The sequence below is a fragment of the Mustelus asterias genome, chromosome 13 (genome assembly GCF_964213995.1).
Source record: "Mustelus asterias chromosome 13, sMusAst1.hap1.1, whole genome shotgun sequence".
Classification (NCBI taxonomy): domain Eukaryota; kingdom Metazoa; phylum Chordata; class Chondrichthyes; order Carcharhiniformes; family Triakidae; genus Mustelus; species Mustelus asterias.
In genome coordinates, this window is record NC_135813.1 from 52,763,979 (window position 1) to 52,783,743 (window position 19,765).

At 44.4% G+C, this 19,765-nt stretch overlaps 1 protein-coding gene across 1 annotated transcript in view; it reads left to right on the plus strand.

Moving 5' to 3' along the window:
* Window positions 1-19,765, plus strand: part of LOC144502618 (breakpoint cluster region protein) — a 632,965-nt gene that overhangs the window by 534,517 nt on the left and 78,683 nt on the right. Inside the window, exon 18 of the mRNA XM_078226759.1 lies at window positions 11,297-11,406. Coding sequence (XP_078082885.1) covers window positions 11,297-11,406 — 110 coding nt within the window. The remainder of the gene's footprint in view (window positions 1-11,296; window positions 11,407-19,765) is intronic.

Genomic DNA, 19,765 nt, shown 5'->3' on the forward strand with positions numbered 1-19,765 from the left:
TCAATGTCAATCATACATGATGATGCCTGGCGGAGAACCCAGACATCAATTCCTTTTGTTGAAACAACTGGGCTCAAGGAAAACATTGCTTGGGCTCGTTGCTGTCAATTTCACATTATTTATTTATACAAGGTTATGTGGCTTCAAGGGCCTGCTGTGTTTGCTTTTGAGACTTTAAATGGTCTGGACGATTGACACTTGTATTGCTTTGTAGTAAAATGACTTTCGTAAACACTGTGGGAAGCTATGAATAATTTACATTGTTTAAAAGATTTAAAGCTTATTTAATACATTCTACTGCCAATATGGGGTTCATTGATTCTACACAGTGCATAGTGGGTCATGGAAGTGTCATAGATTGGCATGGGGCATGAGGGGTCATGGGGATGGTGAGAGCAATTGCTTGGCACTGGGGTTATGACGGGCCATGGGAATTGGGTAGAGACATAACTTGTCCTAGGATACATGAAAACGAACTTTTGAACTCATCTCATGAAGACTAGGGTTCAAGACTCCTCTGAGGTGCCAAGAACCATGACTCATTAAAAACCTTGCCACATCATACTTCAATTGTATTGAACCTTGGATAGACTGTACCTGGAGTACTGTATGCAATTTGGCTCCCTTATCATAGGAAAGATATTATTGCCACAGAGTGAGTGCAATGAAACATAGAAACAGAAAATAGGAGCAGCAAGAGCTGCTTCTCCTGCCTGTTCCGCCATTCATTATGATTATGACTGATCATCTAACGCAATAGTCTAATCTCACCTTCCTTTGATCCCCTTCTCCCCCAAGTGCTATATCTAACTGCTTCTTGAAAACATACAATGTTTTGGCCTCAACTACTTTTTGTGGTGGCAAATTCCACAGGCTGACCACTCTCTGGGTCATCTCTGTCCTAAATGCCCTGTATCCTCAGACTGTGACACATGGTTCTGGACACCCTCACCATCGGAACATCCTTCTTGCATTTACCCTGTCTAGTCCAGTTAGAATTTTATAGGTTTCTGTGAGATTCCCCCCTCATTCTTCTTAACTTCAGTGAATACTATCCTATCCGATGCAATCTCTCCTCATATGTCAGTCCTGCCATCCCAGGAATCATCTGGTAAATCTGGTGCAGAAGGTGAAGTCGCATGGGATCAGAGGTGAGCTGGCAAGGTGGATACAAAACTGGCTCTGACAAAAAAGACAGAGGGTAGCAATGGAAGGGTGCTGGAACCTTTGCTGCTTGTAATATATATAAATGATTTGGAGGAAAATGTAACTGGTTTGATTAGTAAGCTTGTGGACGACACAAAAGTTGGTGGATTTGCGGATAGTAATGAGGACCATCAGAGGATACAACAGGATATAGATCGGTTGGAGACTTGAGTGGAGAGATGGCTGATGGAGTTTAATCCAGACAAATGTGAGGTAATACATTTTGGTAGGTCTAATAAAGATGGGAAATATACAGTAAATGACAGAACCCTTAAGAGTATTGATAGGCAGAGGGATCTGGGGCATCGAGTGAAAGAGACTCCAGGATGGTATGTTGCCTCTCTGGTGCCAGGGTCCAGGATGTCTCTGAACGGACAGAAAGCATTCTGAAGGGAGAGGGTGAACAGCCAGAGGTTGTGGTACATATTGGTACTAATGACAGAGGCAGGAAGAGTGATGAGGTCCTGCAGCAGCAGTTTAGGGAGTTAGGTAGAAAGCTAAAAAGCAGGACTTCTAGGGTTGTAATCTCAGGATTACTCCCTGTGCCATGTACTAGTGAGGCTAGGAATAGGAAGATAGTGCAGCTCAATACGTGGCTAAACAGCTGGTAGAGGAGGGAGGGTTTCAGATATCTGGACCATTGGGGTCTCTTTTGGGGCAGATGGGACCTGTACAAGAAGGACGGGTTGCATCTAAACTGGAAGGGCACAAATATTCTGGCCGGGAGGTTTGCGAATGTCACAAGGGAGGATTTAAACTAGTTTGGCAGGGGGGTGGGAACCAAAGCAAAGGTGAATTAGCTGAAGGGGAACCAGAGAGTAGGGCCAGTAAGACTCAGAGAAACAGCAGGCAGGGTGGGATTGCTAATCAGAGAGGGTCTGGTGGACTGAAGTGCATTTGTTTCAATGTGAGAAGTGTGACAGGTAAGGCAGATGAACTTAGAGCTTGGATTAGTACTAGGAACTATGATGTTGTTGCCATTACAAAGACTTGGTTAAGGGAAGGACAGGATTGGCAGCTTAACATTCCAGGATACAGATGTTTCAGGCGGGATAGAGGGGGATGTAAAAGGGGTGGGGGAGTTGCACTACTGGTTAAGGGGAATATCATAGCAGTACTGCGGGAGGACACCTCGGAGGGTTCATACAGCGAGGCAATATGGGTAGAGCTCAGGAATAGGAAAGGTGTAGTCACAATGTTGGGGGTTTACTATCGGCCACCCAACTGCCGGTGGGAGGTGGAGGAACAGATATGTAGGCAGATTTTGGCAAAGTGTAAAAGCCATGATGTGGAGGTGCTGGCGTTGGACTGGGGTAAACGCAGTAAGAAGTTTATCAACACCAGGTTAAACTTTAACCTGGTGTTGTTAAACTTCTTACAAAGTGTAAAAGTAACAGGGTTGTTGTGGTGGGAGATTTTAATTTCCCCTATATTGATTGGGACTCACTTAGTGCTAGGGGCGTGGATGGGGCAGAGTTTGTAAGGAGCAGCCAGAAGGGCTTCTTCAAACATTATGTAGATAGTCCAAATAGGGAAGGGGCCATACTGGACCTGGTATTGGGGAATGAGCCCGGCCAGGTAGTCGATGTTTCAGTAGGGGAGCAGTTCGGGAACAGTGACCACAATTCAGTAAGCTTTAAGGTACTGATGGATAAAGATAAGTGTAGTCCTCAGGTTAAGGTGCTAAATTGGAAGAAGGCTAATTACAACAATATTAGGCAGGAACTGAAGAATGTAGATTGGGGGCAGATGTTTGAGGGCAAATCAACATCTGGCATGTGGAGGCTTTCAAGTGTAAGTTGGTAGGGATTCAGGACCGGCACGTTCCTGGAAGGATGAAGGATAAGGGAAGTTTTGGGAACCTTGGATAACGAGAGATATTGTGAGCCTAGTCAAAGAGAAAAAGGAAGCATTTATCAAAACTAGGAGTCTGGGAACACACAAAGCAAGTGTGGAATACAAGGAAAGTAGAAAGAAACTTAAGCAAGGAGTAAGAAGGGCTAAAAGGGGTCATGAAAAAGCATTGGCCAGCAGGATTAAGGAATATCCCAAGGCTTTTTATACATATATAAAGAGCAAAAGGGTAGCCAGGGAGAGGGTGGGCCACTCAAGGACAAGGGAAGGAATCTATGTGTGGAGCCAGAGGAGATGGGCGAGGTTTTGAATGAGTACTTTGCATCAGTATTCACCAAAGAGAAGGACTTGGTGGATGATGAGTCTGGGAAAGGATCTGTAGATAGTTTGAGTCATGTTGAGATCAAAAAGGAGGAGGTATTGGGGTTCTTGAGGAACATTAAGGTAGACAAGTCCCCAGGGCCTGATGGGATATACCCCAGAAGACTGAGAGAGGCAAGGTAGGAAATTGCTGGGGCCTTGAGAGAAATCTTTGTATCCTCACTGGCTACAGGGGAGGTCATGATGTGGAGATGCCCACGTTGGACTGGGGTAAACACAGTAAGAGTTTTAACAACGCCAGGTTAAAGTCCAACAGGTTTCTTTGGTAGCAAATGTCATTAGTTTTCAGAGCGCTGCTTCTTCGTCAGATGGAGTGGAAATCTGCTCTCAAACAGGGCATACAGAGACACAAAATCAAGTTACAGAATACTGATTAGAATGCGAATCTCTACAGCCAACCAGGTCTTAAAGATACAGACAATGTGAGTGGAGGGAGCATTAAGCACAGGTTAAAGTGAAGTGTATTCTCTCCAGACAGGACAGCCAGTGAGATTCTGCAAGTCCAGGAGGCAAGCTGTGGGGGTTACTGATAGTGTGACATAAACCCAAGTTCCCGGTTTAGGCCGTCCTCATGTGTGCGGAACTTGGCTATCAGTTTCTGCTCAGCGATTCTGCGCTGTCGTGTGTCGTGAAGGCTGCCTTTGAGAACGCTTGCCCGAAGATCAGAGGCTGAATGCCCGTGACCGCTGAAGTGCTCCCCCACAGAAATATACAGTAAATGGCAGAACCCTTAACAGTATTGATAAGCAAAGGGATCTGGGTGTACAGATACACAGGTCACTGAAAGTGGCAATGCAGGTGGAGGAGGTAGTCAAGAAGGCATATGGCATGCTTGCCTTCATCGGCCGGGGTATTGAGTTTAAAAATTGGCAAGTCCTGTTGCAACTTTATAGAACCTTAGTTAGGCCGCACTTGGAATATAGTGTTCAATTCTGGTCTCCACACTACCAGAAGGATGTGGAGGCTTTGGAGAGGATACAGAAAATATTTACCAGGATGTTGCCTGGTATGGAGGGCATTACCTATGAGGAGAGTTTGGAGAAACTTGGTTTGTTCTCACTGGAGCGATAGAGGTTGAGGGGATACCTGATAGAAGTCTACAAGATTATGAGAGGTATGGACAGAGTGGATAGTCAGGGTGGAAGAGTCAATTACTAGGGGGCATAGGTTTAAGCTGCGAGGGGCAAGGTTTAAAAGAGATGTACGTGGCAGACTTTTACACAGAAAGTGGTGGGTGCCTGGAACTAGTTGCCGGGGAGGTAGTGGAAGCGGATGCGATAGTGACTTTTAAGGGGCGTCTTGACAAATACATGAATAGGATGGGAATGGAGGGATATGGTCCCTGGAAGGTTGGAGGGTTTTAGTTAAGTCGGGCAGCATGGTCGGTGCAGGCTTGGAGGGCCGAAGAGCCTGTTCCTGTGCTGTAATTTTCTTTGTTCTTTGTTATTCACAGAGGAAAAAGACAATCTTGTCGAGGAGAATACTGAGATACAAGCTATTAGACTAGACGGGATTGAGGTTCATAAGGAGGAGGTGTTGGCAATTCTGGAAAGTGTGAAAATAGATAAGTCCCCTGGGCCGGATGGGATTTATCCAAGGATTCTCTGGGAGGCTAAGGAGGAGATTTCAGAGTCTTTCGCTTTGATCTTTATGTCGTCATTGTCTACAGGAATAGTGTAAGAGTTTTAACAACACCAGGTTAAAGTCCAACAGGTTTATTTGGTAGCAAATACCATTCGCTTTCGGAGCGTTGCTCCTTCGTCAGTTGGAGTGGAAATGTGCTGTCAAACAGGGCACAGAGACACAAAATCAAGTTACAGAATACTGATTAGAATGCGAATCCCTACAGCCAACCAGATCTTAAAGATATAGACAATGTGGGTGGAGGGAGCATTAAGCACTGGTGAAAGATATGTGTATTGTCTCCAGACAGGATAGCCCGCAAGTCCAGGAGGCAAGCTGTGGGGGTTACTGATAATGTGACATAAATCCAACATCCCGGTTTAGGCCGTCCTCATGTGTGCGGAACTTGGCTATCAGTTTCTGCTCAGCGACTCTGCGCTGTCGTGTGTCGTGAAGGCCACCTTGGAGAACGCTTACCTGAAGATCAGAGGCTGAATGCCCGTGACTGCTGAAGTGCTCCCCCACAGAAAGAGAACAGACTTGCCTGGTGATTGTCGAGCGGTGTTCATTCATCCGTTGTCGTAGCGTCTGTATAGTTTCCCCAATGTACCATGCCTCGGGACATCCTTTCCTGCAGCGTAATAGGTAGACAACGTTGGCCGAGTTACAAGCGTAGGTACCGTGTACCTGGTAGATGGTGTTCTCATGTGAGATGATGGCATCCGTGTCGATGATCCGGCACGTCTTGCAGAAGTTGCTGTAGCAGGGTTGTGTGGTGTCGTGGTCACTGTTCTCCTGAAGGCTGGGTAGTTTGCTGCGGACAATGGTCTGTTTGAGGTTGCGCGGTTGTTTGAAGGCAAGAAGTGGGGGTGTGGGGATGGCCTTGGCGAGATGTTCGTCTTCCACTCCATCTGACGAAGGAGCAGCGCTCCGAAAGCCAATGGTATTTGCTACCAAATAAACCTGTTGGACTTTAACCTGGTGTTGTTAAAACTCTTACTGTACTCAATCCAGGCAACATCCTTGTAAATCTCCTCTGCACCGTTTCAATCTTTTCCACATCCTTCCTGTATTGAGGCGACCAGAACTGAGCACAGTACTCCAAGTGGGGTCTGACGAGGGTCTTATATAGCTGCATCATTATCCCCGGACTCCTAAACTCAATCCCTCGATTGATAAAGGCCAGCACACCATACGCCTTCTTAACCACCTCCTCCACCTGCGGGGCCGATTTTAGAGTCCTATGGACCCGGACCCCAAGGTCCTTCTGATCCTCTACAGTACTAAGAGTCTTTCCCTTTATATTGTACTCCTTCATCCCATTTGACCTGCCAAAATGGACCACGACGCATTTATCTGGGTTGAAGTCCATCTGCCACTTCTCCGCCCAGTCTTGCATCCTATCTATGTCCCTCTGTAACTTCTGACATCCCTCCAGACTATCCACAACCCCACTAACCTTCGTGTCATCGGCAAACTTACCAACCCATCCCTCCACTTCCTCATCCAGGTCATTTATGAAAATGACAAACAGCAAGGGTCCCAGAACAGACCCCTGGGGCACACCACTGGTGACCGACCTCCATTTAGTAAAAGACCCATCTATACCCACTCTCTGCCTACTTTGGGCAAGCTAGTTCTGGATCCACAGGGCAGCAGCCCCTTGGATCCCATGCCCTCTCACTTTTTCTAGAAGCCTTGCATGGGGGACCTTATTGAACGACTTGCTAAAATCCATATAAACCACATCTACCGCTTTCCCTTCGTCAATGTGTTTCGTCACATTTTCGAAGAACTCCACCAGGCTCATAAGGCACGATCTGCCTTTGACAAAGCCGTGCTGAGTATTCTTGAGCATACTAAACCTCTATAAATGCTCATAAATCTTGTCCCTCAGGATCTTCTCCGTCAGCTTACCAACCACTGAGGTTAGACTCACCAGTCGGTAATTCCCTGGGCTATCCCTATTCCCGTTCTTGAAAATTGGAACCACTTCCGCAATCCTCCAATCCTCCTTCTTCACTGTCCACTATGCCACCAATCTTGGTGTCATCTGCAAACTTACTAACCATGCCTCCTATATTCTCATCCAAATTATTGATATAAATAACAAATAACAGTGGACCCAGCACTGATCCCTGAGGCATACCGCTGGTTACAGGCCTTCAGTTTGAAAAACAACCCTCCCACACCCACCCCAAGGATCTCCCAGTCCGCCCTTGCAATAGTGCAAAGCAGCAAACAGACAAAAGAAAAAAGGATTGACTTTCGTTTGAGAGAAATGGATCCACCTGTCTTCTGTCATCAAGCCAATTTTGTATCCATTTAGCTACCTCACCCTGGATCCGTGAGATTTAACCTTGTGCAACAACCTACCATGTGATACCTTGTCAAAGGCCTTGCTAAAGTCCATGTCGACAACATCAACTGCACTGCCCTCATTTATCTTCTTGACTACGCCTTCAAAAAACTCAATCAAATTTGTGAGACATGATTTTCCACTCACAAAGCCATGCTGACTGTCCCTAATCATTCCTTGCGTCTCTAAATGCCTGTAGATCCTGTCTCTCAAAATACCTTCCAACAACTTACCCACCACAGATGTGAGGCTCATTGGCCTGTCGTTCCCTGGCCTTTCCATGCAGCCCTTTTTAAACATGATTTCCCTTTTCCCAATTACCTTGAACTTATTTAAGTGCCCAGCTATGCCCTCTTTAATAATTGATCCTGACACCTTCCCCAGAACAGACATCAAGCTAAGTGGTCTATAGTTTCCTGTTTTCTGCCTCCCTTCCTTCTTGAACAGGGGTGACATTTGCTACTTTCTAGTCTGATGGAATCTTTCCAGAATCCAGAGACTTTTGGAAAACTTAACACCAATGCATCTACTATCTCATTGGCTACCTCTTTCAAGATCCTGGATGATGTTCTTCAGGACCCAGAGACTTGTCAGATCGCACACAGCTCTATCAGTTTGCTCAGGACTGCTTCCCTTGTGATTGTAATATCACCTCCACCCTTGTAATTCTCCCCTCCACCTCCCAATTTACAGTTATTACTGGAATGTTTCCTCTATCATAGAAATCATCATAGAAACCCTACAGTACAGAAAGAGGCCATTCGGCCCATCAAGTCTGCACCGACCACAAACCCACCCAGGCCCTACCCCCATATCCCTACATATTTTACCCACTAATCCCTCTAACCTACGCATTTCAGGACACTAAGGGCAATTTTTAGCATGGCCAAACAACCTAACCCGCACATCTTTGGACTGTGGGTGGAAACCGGAGCACCTGGAGGAAATCCACGCAGACACGAGGAGAATGTACAAACTCCACACAGACAGTGACCCAAGCCGGGAATCGAACCCAGGTCCCTGGAGCTGTGAAGCAGCAGTGCTAATAACTGTGCTACCTATAGTGAAGACAGAAGCAAAATATTTGTTCATTACGTCGGCCATCTCCTTATTATCTACTATTACCACCCCATTCTCACTCTCTAGAGGACCAACACTCACTTCATTTTGCCGACTTAAATGCCTATAAAAATTCTTGCTATCAGTTTTTACGTTCCTATCAAGCTTCCTCTGGTATGCTAATTTCTTTCTCCTGATTATGCTTTTAGTCATTCTCTGCTATTCTTTATATTCTAACCAATCATCTTACCTGACCATTCTAACCAATCATCTTATCTTTGTGCAGTTATCAGCTTTTTTCTTAAGTTTGATGCTTTCCTGAGCCTCTTCAGCTAACCGTGGATGGCAGCCCCTCCCTTTAGAGTTTATCCTTACACTGCAAGACTTATCCTGAGTATTCTGAAATATCCTCTTAAATGTTTGTCACTGCTTCTCTATTGATCTATCCCCTAGCTTAGTATCCCAGTTCACTTCACCTAACTTAGCTTTCATGCCCACATAGTTGCCCTTATTTAAGTTTAAGATGCTTAGACCCACTCTTCTCTCTTTCCAACTGAATGTAAAATTCTGTTATATTGTGGCTGCTATTACCTTGAGGTGCTTTTACTCTAAGGTCATTAATTAATTAACATTACACAGTGCTGTGTCTAATATAACCTGCTCTCTGGTTGGTTCCAAAACGTGCTGTTCTTCTGGAAAACAGATCTAGGCTATTACTGTCAATCTGATTTTTCCAGTTTATATGCAGATTAAAGTTACCAATGGTTATTGCCACTCTTCTATCACAAGCACCCAATATTACTTCTTATATACTTTGCCCTATATTTTGGTTATTGTTAGGGGAGTTGTAGACCACAGCAACTCGTGATTTCTTTCCCCTACTATTCCTCATCTCCACCCATACCAGTTCCAAATCCTGATCTCCTGAGTCAAGCTCATCTGTAACAATTGCACCAATGCCATCCTTGGTCAACAGTGCTGCCTCTCCACCTATACCTAGCTTCCTATTCTTCTTGAGTGTCATGTACCGCTCAATGTTCAGGACCCAGTCTTTGTCATTCTGTAACCAAGTCTGTAACCGTAATGGCTATCAAATCATATTTATTTACTTCAATGTGTGCTGTCAGTTTGTTTATCTTGTTATGAATGCTACGCGCATTTGGAAACAAAGCCTGTGTTTGCTATCTTTGTAACATCCAGTCTAGATTTTTTGTGCATTCTTAGGTTTTTTTCTCTGTCCATTCTTGCCAGTCTCTGACCCTCGTTTTCCATCTTACTATACTTACCTCTTCCCTTGTCTCTACTCTTTCACATACCACATCTTTCCCCTTTTAAAGAATGTAGAGAATTCCAAAGATTGACAATCCCTTGAGTAAAGTAACTTCTCTTCATCTCAGTCCTAAATGATAGTCCCCTTATCTTAAACCTGTGTGCCCTTGCTTTTGATTCCCCAGCCAGCAAAAGCAACCTCTGTGTCTACCCTATCAAACCCCCTCAGAATCTTGTATGTTTCAGAGAGATCACCTCTCATTCTTCCAAACCCTAGAGAATATAGGTCCAATTTACTCAGCCCCTCTTCATAGGTTAACCCTGTCATAAAGGACCAGTTTAGAAAACCTTTACTGTACTGCCTTCAATGTAAATATATGGTGAACTTGAATATGGAGACTGAAAGGACACAGACCAGGTGTGGCCTCACCAAAGGTCTGGACAATTGTAGAAATAGTTCTTAATTCACAACTCCAGCCCCCTTGCAATAGATGACCACATGTCAGTTACTTTCCTAATTGCTTACAGCACCTGAATGCTAACTTTGTGTTCCTTGAACAAGCGTCTTTTAAAAAATATTCTGCTTTTCTATTTTTGCAACCAAAGTGAAGAACTTCACACTCCCCCACATAATGCTCCGCCTGCCATCCTATTGGCCACTACCTGCGCCCGTTCAGCACTTGTAACCAAAATTATTTTTTGAGGTTAAGGAATACTTTGAGTTTACCGTCCAACCTGTGCTATTTGGCAGCATTAATCCAGTAGGTCCAGAGCTGTCTAACCAGAGCCTCAAGACTGTGCAGTCTCCTCTCGACCATTACCATTGCTACCCCAGAGAAGGGGGAGTTCGCAATCCCAAAAGCTATCTCTTCATTCCCTTTGGGGATTGTGATCAACAGTGTGGGAACCGCTGCTTTGAATGATTTTTAATCTTTATTTACGGCCCCACCTTTTAGTCTATTTACAAATTAATCTTAGCCAGCTCTCCCCTCACTATCTATGCAATTGGCTTGTTTAACATTCTTGATTGTGATTGGAGTATGTCACTTTAAACTTTAAATGGAATTCAGTTTTACTATGATCATTAGTTCCAATCAGATCTTTAGCTATGTGATTACGAATTGACCCTGCCTCATTACTCCTAATCTCAGATTTAAAATGTCTAACTTTATCCTAATTGGTTAGACAACATATTTGTTCGAGGAAACTGTCGCAAAAAACATTGTATGAACTCATCTTTGTCAATATACTTGGTCTGCTCTATATCGAGATTAAAGTCCTCTACAAATATTACATTGCCTCCATTATATGCTCCAAAGATTTATTTTTCAGTGCTCTATCCAATGGGATAACTACTGTTTGGGGCCCTATAAACTGTTCTCAGTGTATTCTGGTCTTCCTATTCCTGATCGCCACCTATACCGATGCTGCTCCCTGAACTTCTGAGCCAAGATCCTTTCTCACTAATGTCCTCATATCATCCTTTACAATCAGGGCTACTTTCCTTAATTTGTCCAAATGTCAGTGATGGTTTTTCTTTCCCAGATTGAGGTGAAGTTATCAATGAAGTTCACCAGTCGTGAGTTCAGCTTGAAACGAATGCCATCTCGGAAACAGACTGGAGTCTTTGGTGTAAAGATTGCAATAGTCACCAAGTGAGTAAGCTGCCTCCTATTGATATTTCTCTACTGTACAAAATTACAAAACTGCTGATACCTGATGATTTAATGAAGAAATGCATTGTAAGCTTTACAGATCACACGGCTGTATGTTAAATTCTTGCTCTGCGCTGTTAGCTGCTTTCTAAGCAGTGGTGCTACAATTGACCTTGGTGCCCCAATTTAGGGAGAAGAAAACTCAACCAAATTTCCCACTCCTAATTACAATTTAATGACCCATGTCGGAGTGTATTTACGTTTGGACATCAGGTGAGAACTGAACAGAGAAAGACTGCGATGCCATCTGTGATTGGACAAACTAATGTTTGAATTCACCTACAGAGAATGACCACTTGGCAGAGTTCTGAAGAGAAAGGGAGGAATGTGAGGAGGGAACAAGCATTTTATCCAGCAGCAGCTCAAAAGGGGAGAATCTTGAACTACCATCTGAGGTTTATGTCCTCAAACATTTCGTTCCATGTAAAGACTCGTACTAGTATGTCAATTTATTAGGGCTGTGATCAGAATATTAGCTGATTTCCTCCTTGTTTGCCATTGAAACAAAGTATTGTTAGTCTAGTGACAACAGCTCTGCTCATGATTTCTGTGTAAATAGTAATTGTTACAATATGCTACAGTAAATTAACTAATATTAGATTTTATATAACTGTTCTGCAGTTTTATATTAGAAACATAGAAAAACTACAGCACAAAACAGGCCCTTCGGCCCCACAAGTTGTGCCGAGCATATCCCTACCTTTCAGGCGTACCTATAACCCTCCATCCTATTAAGTCCCATGTACTCATCCAGGAGTCTCTTAAAAGTCCCTATTGAGTTTGCCTCCACCACCACTGACGGCAGCCGATTCCGCTCGCCCACCACCCTCTGTGTGAAAAACTTCCCCCAAACATTTCCCCTGTACCTAACCCTCAGCACCTTAAACCTGTGTCCTCTCGTAGCAGCCATTTCCACCCTCGGAAAAAGCCTCTGAGAGTCCACCCGATCTATGCCTCAACATCTTATATACCTCTATTAGGTCTCCTCTCATCCTACGTCTCTCCAAGGAGAAAAGACCGAGCTCCCTTAGCCTATCCTCATAAGGCATGCCACTCAATCCAGGCAACATCATTGTGAATAGCCTCTGCACCCTTTCAATCATTTCCACATCCTTCCTGTAATGAGGCGACCAGAACTGAGCACAGTACTCCAGGTGGGGTCTGACGAGGGTCTTATATAGCTGCATCATTATCCCCGGACTCCTAAACTCAATCCCTCGATTGATAAAGGCCAGCACACCATACGCCTTCTTAACCACCTCCTCCACCTGCGGGGCCGATTTTAGAGTCCTATGGACCCGGACCCCAAGGTCCTTCTGATCCTCTACAGTACTAAGAGTCTTTCCCTTTATATTGTACTCCTTCATCCCATTTGACCTGCCAAAATGGACCACGACGCATTTATCTGGGTTGAAGTCCATCTGCCACTTCTCCGCCCAGTCTTGCATCCTATCTATGGCCCTCTGTAACTTCTGACATCCCTCCAGACTATCCACAACCCCACTAACCTTCGTGTCATCGGCAAACTTACCAACCCATCCCTCCACTTCCTCATCCAGGTCATTTATGAAAATGACAAACAGCAAGGATCCCAGAACAGACCCCTGGGGCACACCACTGGTGACCGACCTCCATTTAGAAAAAGACCCATCTATACCCACTCTCTGCCTACTTTGGGCAAGCCAGTTCTGGATCCACAGGGCAGCAGCCCCTTGGTTCCCATGCCCTCTCACTTTTTCTAGAAGCCTTACATGGGGGACCTTATCGAACGCCTTGCTAAAATCCATATAAACCAAATCTACCGCTTTCCCTTTGTCAATGTGTTTTGTCACATTTTCGAAGAACTCCACCAGGCTCATAAGGCACGATCTGCCTTTGACAAAGCCGTGCTGAGTATTCTTGAGCATACTAAACCTCTCTAAATGCTCATAAATCCTGTCCCTCAGGATCTTCTCCATCAGCTTACCAACCACTGAGGCTAGACTCACTGGTCGGTAATTTCCTGGGCTATCCCTATTCCCCTTCTTGAAAATAGGAACCACATCCGCAATCCTCCGGCACCTCTCCCGTCTCCATCGACGACGCAAAGATCATCGCCAGATGCTCTGCAATCTCTTCCCTCGCCTTCCACAGTAACCTGGGGTACATCCCATCCGGACCCGACGACTTATCTATCTTGATGCCATTCAACGATTCCAGCACAACCTCTTTCTTGAAGTCCACATACTCAATCTTTTCAGTCCACCGCAAGCTTGCAGTACATCCATCCAGGTCCTTTTCCTCTGTGAAAACCGAGGCAAAATACTCATTAAGCACCTCTGCCTTTTCTACTGGTTCTGTACAGACTTTCCTGCCTTCACCTTTTATAGGCCCTATTCCTTCACGGCTCATCCTTTTACTCTTCACATATTTATAGAACACCTTAGGGTTTTCCTTAATCCTACCTGCCAAGGCCTTCTCGTGACCCCTTCTGGCTCTCCTAATTTCCTTCTTTAGTCCCTTCCTACAAGCCGTATACTCATCTAGATCCCTATCTTCGCCAAGCTCTCTGAACCTTTTGTATGCTTTCCTTTTCTTCGCGACTAGGTCCCGCACAGCTTTCGTGCACCACGGTTCCTTTAACCTACCATCACCTCCCTGTCTGCTCGGAACGTTGTCCTGTAGAACTCTAGACAGACATTCCTCGAAAAACTGCCACCTCTCTTCAGTACATTTCCCCGAGAGTACCTCCTTCCAATTTACTCCTCTAATTTGCTGCCTTATGTCTTCATATTTCCCCTTACTCCATATAAACGCTTTCCTAGCTTGCCTGATCCTCTCTTTTTCCAATGCAAGCATAAAGGAGATGGAGTTCTGATCGCTATCCCCAAGATGCTCTCCCACTGAGAGATTTGACACCTGTCCAGGTTCATTGGTCAGTATCAGATCAAGTACAGCCTCTCCTCTTGTAGGCTTGTCCACATGCTGTGTCAGGAAACCCTCCTGAACACACCTAATGAACTCCTCCCCATCCAATCCCCTTATCCTCGGGATATTCCAATCTAGGTTTGGGAAATTAAAGTCTCCCATCACAACAACTCTGCTATTACTGGATCTCTCCAGGATCTGTTTCCCTATCTGCTCCTCCACCTCCCTGTTACTATTGGGCGGCCTATAGAAAACTCCCAGCAAAGCGATCGACCCCTTCCCACTCTGAACTTCCACCCACAGAGACTCTGTGGACAAGTCTGTATGGAACCAGTATAAATGGCAGAGGTGATTAATGAGTATTTTGCCTCGGTTTTCACAGAGGAAAAGGACCTGGATGGATTGCAGTGGACTGAAAAGATTGAGTATGTGGACTTTAAGAAAGACGTTGTGCTGGAATCTTAGAATGGCATCAAGATAGATAAGTCGCTGGGTCCAGATGGGATGTACCCCAGGTTACTTTGGGAGGCGAGGGAAGAGATTGCAGAGCCTCTGGCGATGATCTTTGCGTCGGCGATGGAGACGGGAGTGGTGCCGGAGGATTGCGGATGTGGTTCCTATTTTCAAGAAGGGGAATAGGGATAGCCCAGGAAATTACCGACCAGTGAGTCTAGCCTCAGTGGTTGGTAAGCTGATGGAGAAGATCCTGAGGGACAGGATTTATGAGCATTTAGAGAGGTTTAGTATGCTCAAGAATACTCAGCACGGCTTTGTCAAAGGCAGATCGTGCCTTATGAGCCTGGTGGAGTTCTTCGAAAATGTTACGAAACACGTTGACGAAGGGAAAGCGGTAGGTGTGGTTTATATGGATTTTAGCAAGGCGTTCGATAAGGTCCCCCATGCAAGGCTTCTAGAAAAAGTGAGAGGGCATGGGATCCAAGGTGCTGCTGCCCTGTGGATCCAGAACTGGCTTGCCCAAAGGAGGCAGAGAGTGGGTATTGATGGGTCTTTTTCTAAATGGCGGTCGGTCACCAGTGGTGTGCCCCAGGGATCTGTTCTGGGATCCTTGCTGTTTGTCATTTTCATAAATGACCTGGATGAGGAAGTGGAGGGATGGGTTGGTAAGTTTGCCGACGACACGAAGGTTGGTGGGGTTGTGGATAGTCTGGAGGGATGTCAGAAGTTACAGAGGGACATAGATAGGATGCAAGACTGGGCGGAGAAGTGGCAGATGGACATCAACCCAGATAAATGCATAGTAGTCCGTTTTGGCAGGTCAAATGGGATGAAGGAGTACAATATAAAGGGAAAGACTCTTAGTACTGTAGAGGATCAGAAGGACCTTGGGGTCCGGGTCCATAGGACTCTAAAATCGGCCCCGCAGGTGGAGGAGGTGGTTAAGAAGGCGTATGGCGTGCTGGCCTTTATCAATCGAGGGATTGAGTTTAGGAGTCCGGGGATAATGATGCAGCTATATAAGACCCTCGTCAGACCCCACTTGGAGTACTGTGCTCAATTCTGGTCGCCTCATTACAGGAAGGATGTGGAAATGATTGAAAGGGTGCAGAGGAGATTTACAAGGATGTTGCCTGGATTGAGTGGCATGCCTTATGAGGATAGGCTGAGGGAGCTTGGTCTTTTCTCCTTGGAGAGATGTAGGATGAGAGGAGACCTAATAGAGGTATATAAGATGTTGAGGCATAGATTGGGTGGACTCTCAGAGGCTTTTTCCGAGGGTGGAAATGGCTGCTACGAGAGGACACAGGTTTAAGGTGCTGGGTGGTAGGTACAGGGGAAATGTTAGGGGGACGTTTTTCACACAGAGGGTGGTGGGCGAGTGGAATCGGCTGCCGTCAGTGGTGGTGGAGGCAAACTCAATAGGGACTTTTAAGAGACTCCTGAATGAGTACATGGGACTGAATAGGATGGAGGGTTATAGGTAGGCCTAGAAGGTAAGGATATGTTCGGCACAACAGATAAACAGCCAGCAGAATCAAGGACCCTATGCAGCCCGGACGTACTCTTCTCCACCTTCTTCCGTTGGGAAAAAGATACGAAAGTCTGAGGTGACCTACCAATTTACTCAAGAACAACTTTTTTCCTGCTGCCATCAGACTTTTGAATATTAAGTTGATCTTTCTCTACACCCTAGCTATGACTGTAACACTATATTCTGCACCATCTCCTTTCCATCTCTATGAATGGTATGCTTTGTCTGTATAGCGTGCAAAAGACAATACTTTTCACTGTATACTAACAATTGTGACAATAAATCAAATCAAGAGCAGTCACAGTGTAGAGCAGAGTTATATTCCGGAAATTAAAGGCACATGCAACGAAGGGTAATACAGTCATCATGGACAGCTTTAAGCTGGCTAACAGAATTTGTAGAAATAGTGTGAGCTTGAGTTCGTAGAATGTATTCAAATTATGTTTTCAGATCAGTATCTTGAGGAACAAATTAGGGTATTTTCAATCTAGCATTGCGCAATGAGAAAGGATTAATAAGCTAGTAATAAAGAGGCTTCCAAAGAAGTGTCGATTATATAATAACATTTTATAGTGAGTTTGAAAGTGATTTAGTTAAATTCAAATAGGGTCTTAAAACTAAACCAAGCAATCTTACCCACACAGGTGAAGTATTTGAAAAGATTGGGTGCTATCTTACTATCCAGCCCATGCCTGGGCTGTGCACTCTCCTTCAGCTCCTCGACTTCTCTCGAGATTTCCTTCACTGTCTTGACTAATCCCACTGGTTGAGCATCTTTTACATATCCTTTTCTCAGTCCCTTTCTTAAGCCACCAGCACTGTGCCTTTGTGTGTCCCACCTTATTACAGTGAAAATGCCTGAGGTCTTTCACCTCTTTTCCACACTCTTGGGTTTCTTTTTTTACATGTGGTAAACTGTTCCCAATGTGATCTACTTTTTGCTTTTCATTGAAGGACATCCCTCTCTCCTAATTTCTATCCCTCACAGAATAAAATTACTGTCGAAAGCTAGATTTCAATTTCTGCACTAATGTGTATTCACCTGCCATCTCTGCAGCTCTTCTCGTTATTTCAACTTTCTGTTCCTCAACATGAGTTCTTATCACTTCTGGAAGTGAGTTTTTAAGCTCCTCCAGCAGAATAATATCTGTATTAGCCTATGTCTTTTCTATCTTTAATGCTCTCACCCATCTATCGAAGTTGCTCTGTTTAATTCTTTCAAACTCGATGCAAGTCTGACCTGGTTCCTTTCTTATATTTCAGAACCGTTGTCTGTATGCTTTTGGCACCAATTCGTAGGCACTTAAAATAATCCTTTTTACTTCTTCATATTTTCCTGACACCACCTCTGAGCGCTGCAAACACCTCAGTAGCCCTGCCTACCAAATTGGTCTTAATTAGCATTACCCACACCTCCTCTCCATTTCATCTGTGTAGCCAATTTCTCAAAGGAAATGAAAAAGTCTTCTGTGTCTTTTTCATCAAATTTTGGTAAGTTTGGACATATTTGTATATATCCCTACCAGGCGGTTGGCTAGGATGAGCTTGCTCACCATCACTTCCACCTTGTACTTTTACTTCTGTCATTTAAAGTCTTTTTGCTTCAAATTCTAACTTCATCTTTTCCAACTCAAACAATCTTTCCCTCCCTCTTTCTTCCCTCCCTCTTTCTTCCCTCCCTCTTTTTTCCCTCCCTCTTTCTTCCCTCTCTCTTCTCTCTCTTTTTCCTTCTCTCTTTCTTCTAACTCCAGCCTTTTAAGTTCACTTTCTAACTCCAGTTGTCTCATTTGCCATTAAAGTTTTTATAACTCCATTACACTTGACTGTTTCTCTGATATACCTAAATGCTTGGCTATCTCTGTTACAATTTCAGCTTTCTTATTATCCCTGGTTAAACCCAATTTTGGCTTGTTTGCCAATTCTACAAGTGTCATCTTTTTCTGTCTTAACTTTCTTGGCAAATTTAGGAAGCATCTTCAACCCCCAGAACCTCTTTAGCAATGCTAAGAGCCATTTCCCCACTTTTGATTTAACCGACAATAAGCCACCGAAATTAAACAGATTTTCCACTTATCACTTAAGGTTTATTTAAAGATCTAGGACTGTTCAAATCCCCGACCCAAGGATCTTGGACTGTTCAAATCCTGGACCCGAGCCCCCAATCTGTTATGAAGCAGAGGTTGATTTCCCCCCTCTGAGAACTAACACCTAACCACTCAAAAGGAGTACCTCACCTCATAATCTGTCAAAAGTGTGTGTGAAGTGGTACGATTTGCTCTTCAGCAACTTTTAGTGGTTAAATCAAAATAACTCCCTGACACTTCTAAAGTCAGGTGACAATTTATTTATCTAACTAACAGTGAACAAGTTAACTAAACTATTAACAAACCGAATAAGACAAGATTCCAAAGTAATACTGTTCAGATAAATACAATTCCTTCTCATTAACAAAAAAAAAAGAACTTTAGTCAGTCTCTAAGTTACAACCAGGTTTTGTGTCTTCCGGAATATTCTGGGCCTTCTCTGTTGTTTCTTCTATCTGGAACTTTTGTCTTTTTTGGTACCTTCACCATCGAAATGAGGCTTTGAGCAGTTGGCAGTTGCTCTCCTCCTCTGTCGCACTGCTCCCTTCCTTTTAGTGACATATCACTATCCCCCACAATATGATTGGTCCGAGGTTGCCAAAACCATCAAATTAGAATTTAATAGGTCCTTGGTATCTTAAGTGCCTGATTCAAATTTGACTGGCCGAATTCAAATAATTCAAATGCCTGAAAGCCTGTTGCCTCGGTAACTCTGCTGCTTGGCCTTTCGACACAAATGTTTCACTTTGGGCACTCTATCTGTACTTGCATTTCTCTTTAACTTTTAAGCACAAAAAAGCACCACCTTTTAAAGGGACCATGCAATGCTTTTTCCCTAGCATTTTACAAACACCATAGAACCATAGAAAATTACAGCTCAGAAACAGGCCTTTTGGCCCTTCTTGTCTGTGCCGAACCATTTTATGCCTAGTCCCACTGACCTGCACTTGGACCATATCCCTCCACACCCCTCTCATCCATGAACCCGTCCAAGTTTTTCTTAAATGTTAAAAGTGACCCCGCATTTACCACTTTCTCCGGCAGCTCATTCCACACTCCCACCACTCTCTGCGTGAAGAAGCCCCCCCTAATATTCCCTTTAAACTTTTCTCCTTTCACCCTTAACCCATGCCCTCTGGTTTTTTTCTCCCCTAGCCTCAGCGGAAAAAGCCTGCTTGCATTCACTCTATCTATACCCATCAAAATCTTATACACCTCTATCAAATCTCCCCTCAATCTTCTACGCTCCAGGGAATAAAGTCCCAACCTATTCAATCTCTCTCTGTAACTCAGCTTCTCAAGTCCCGGCACCATCCTT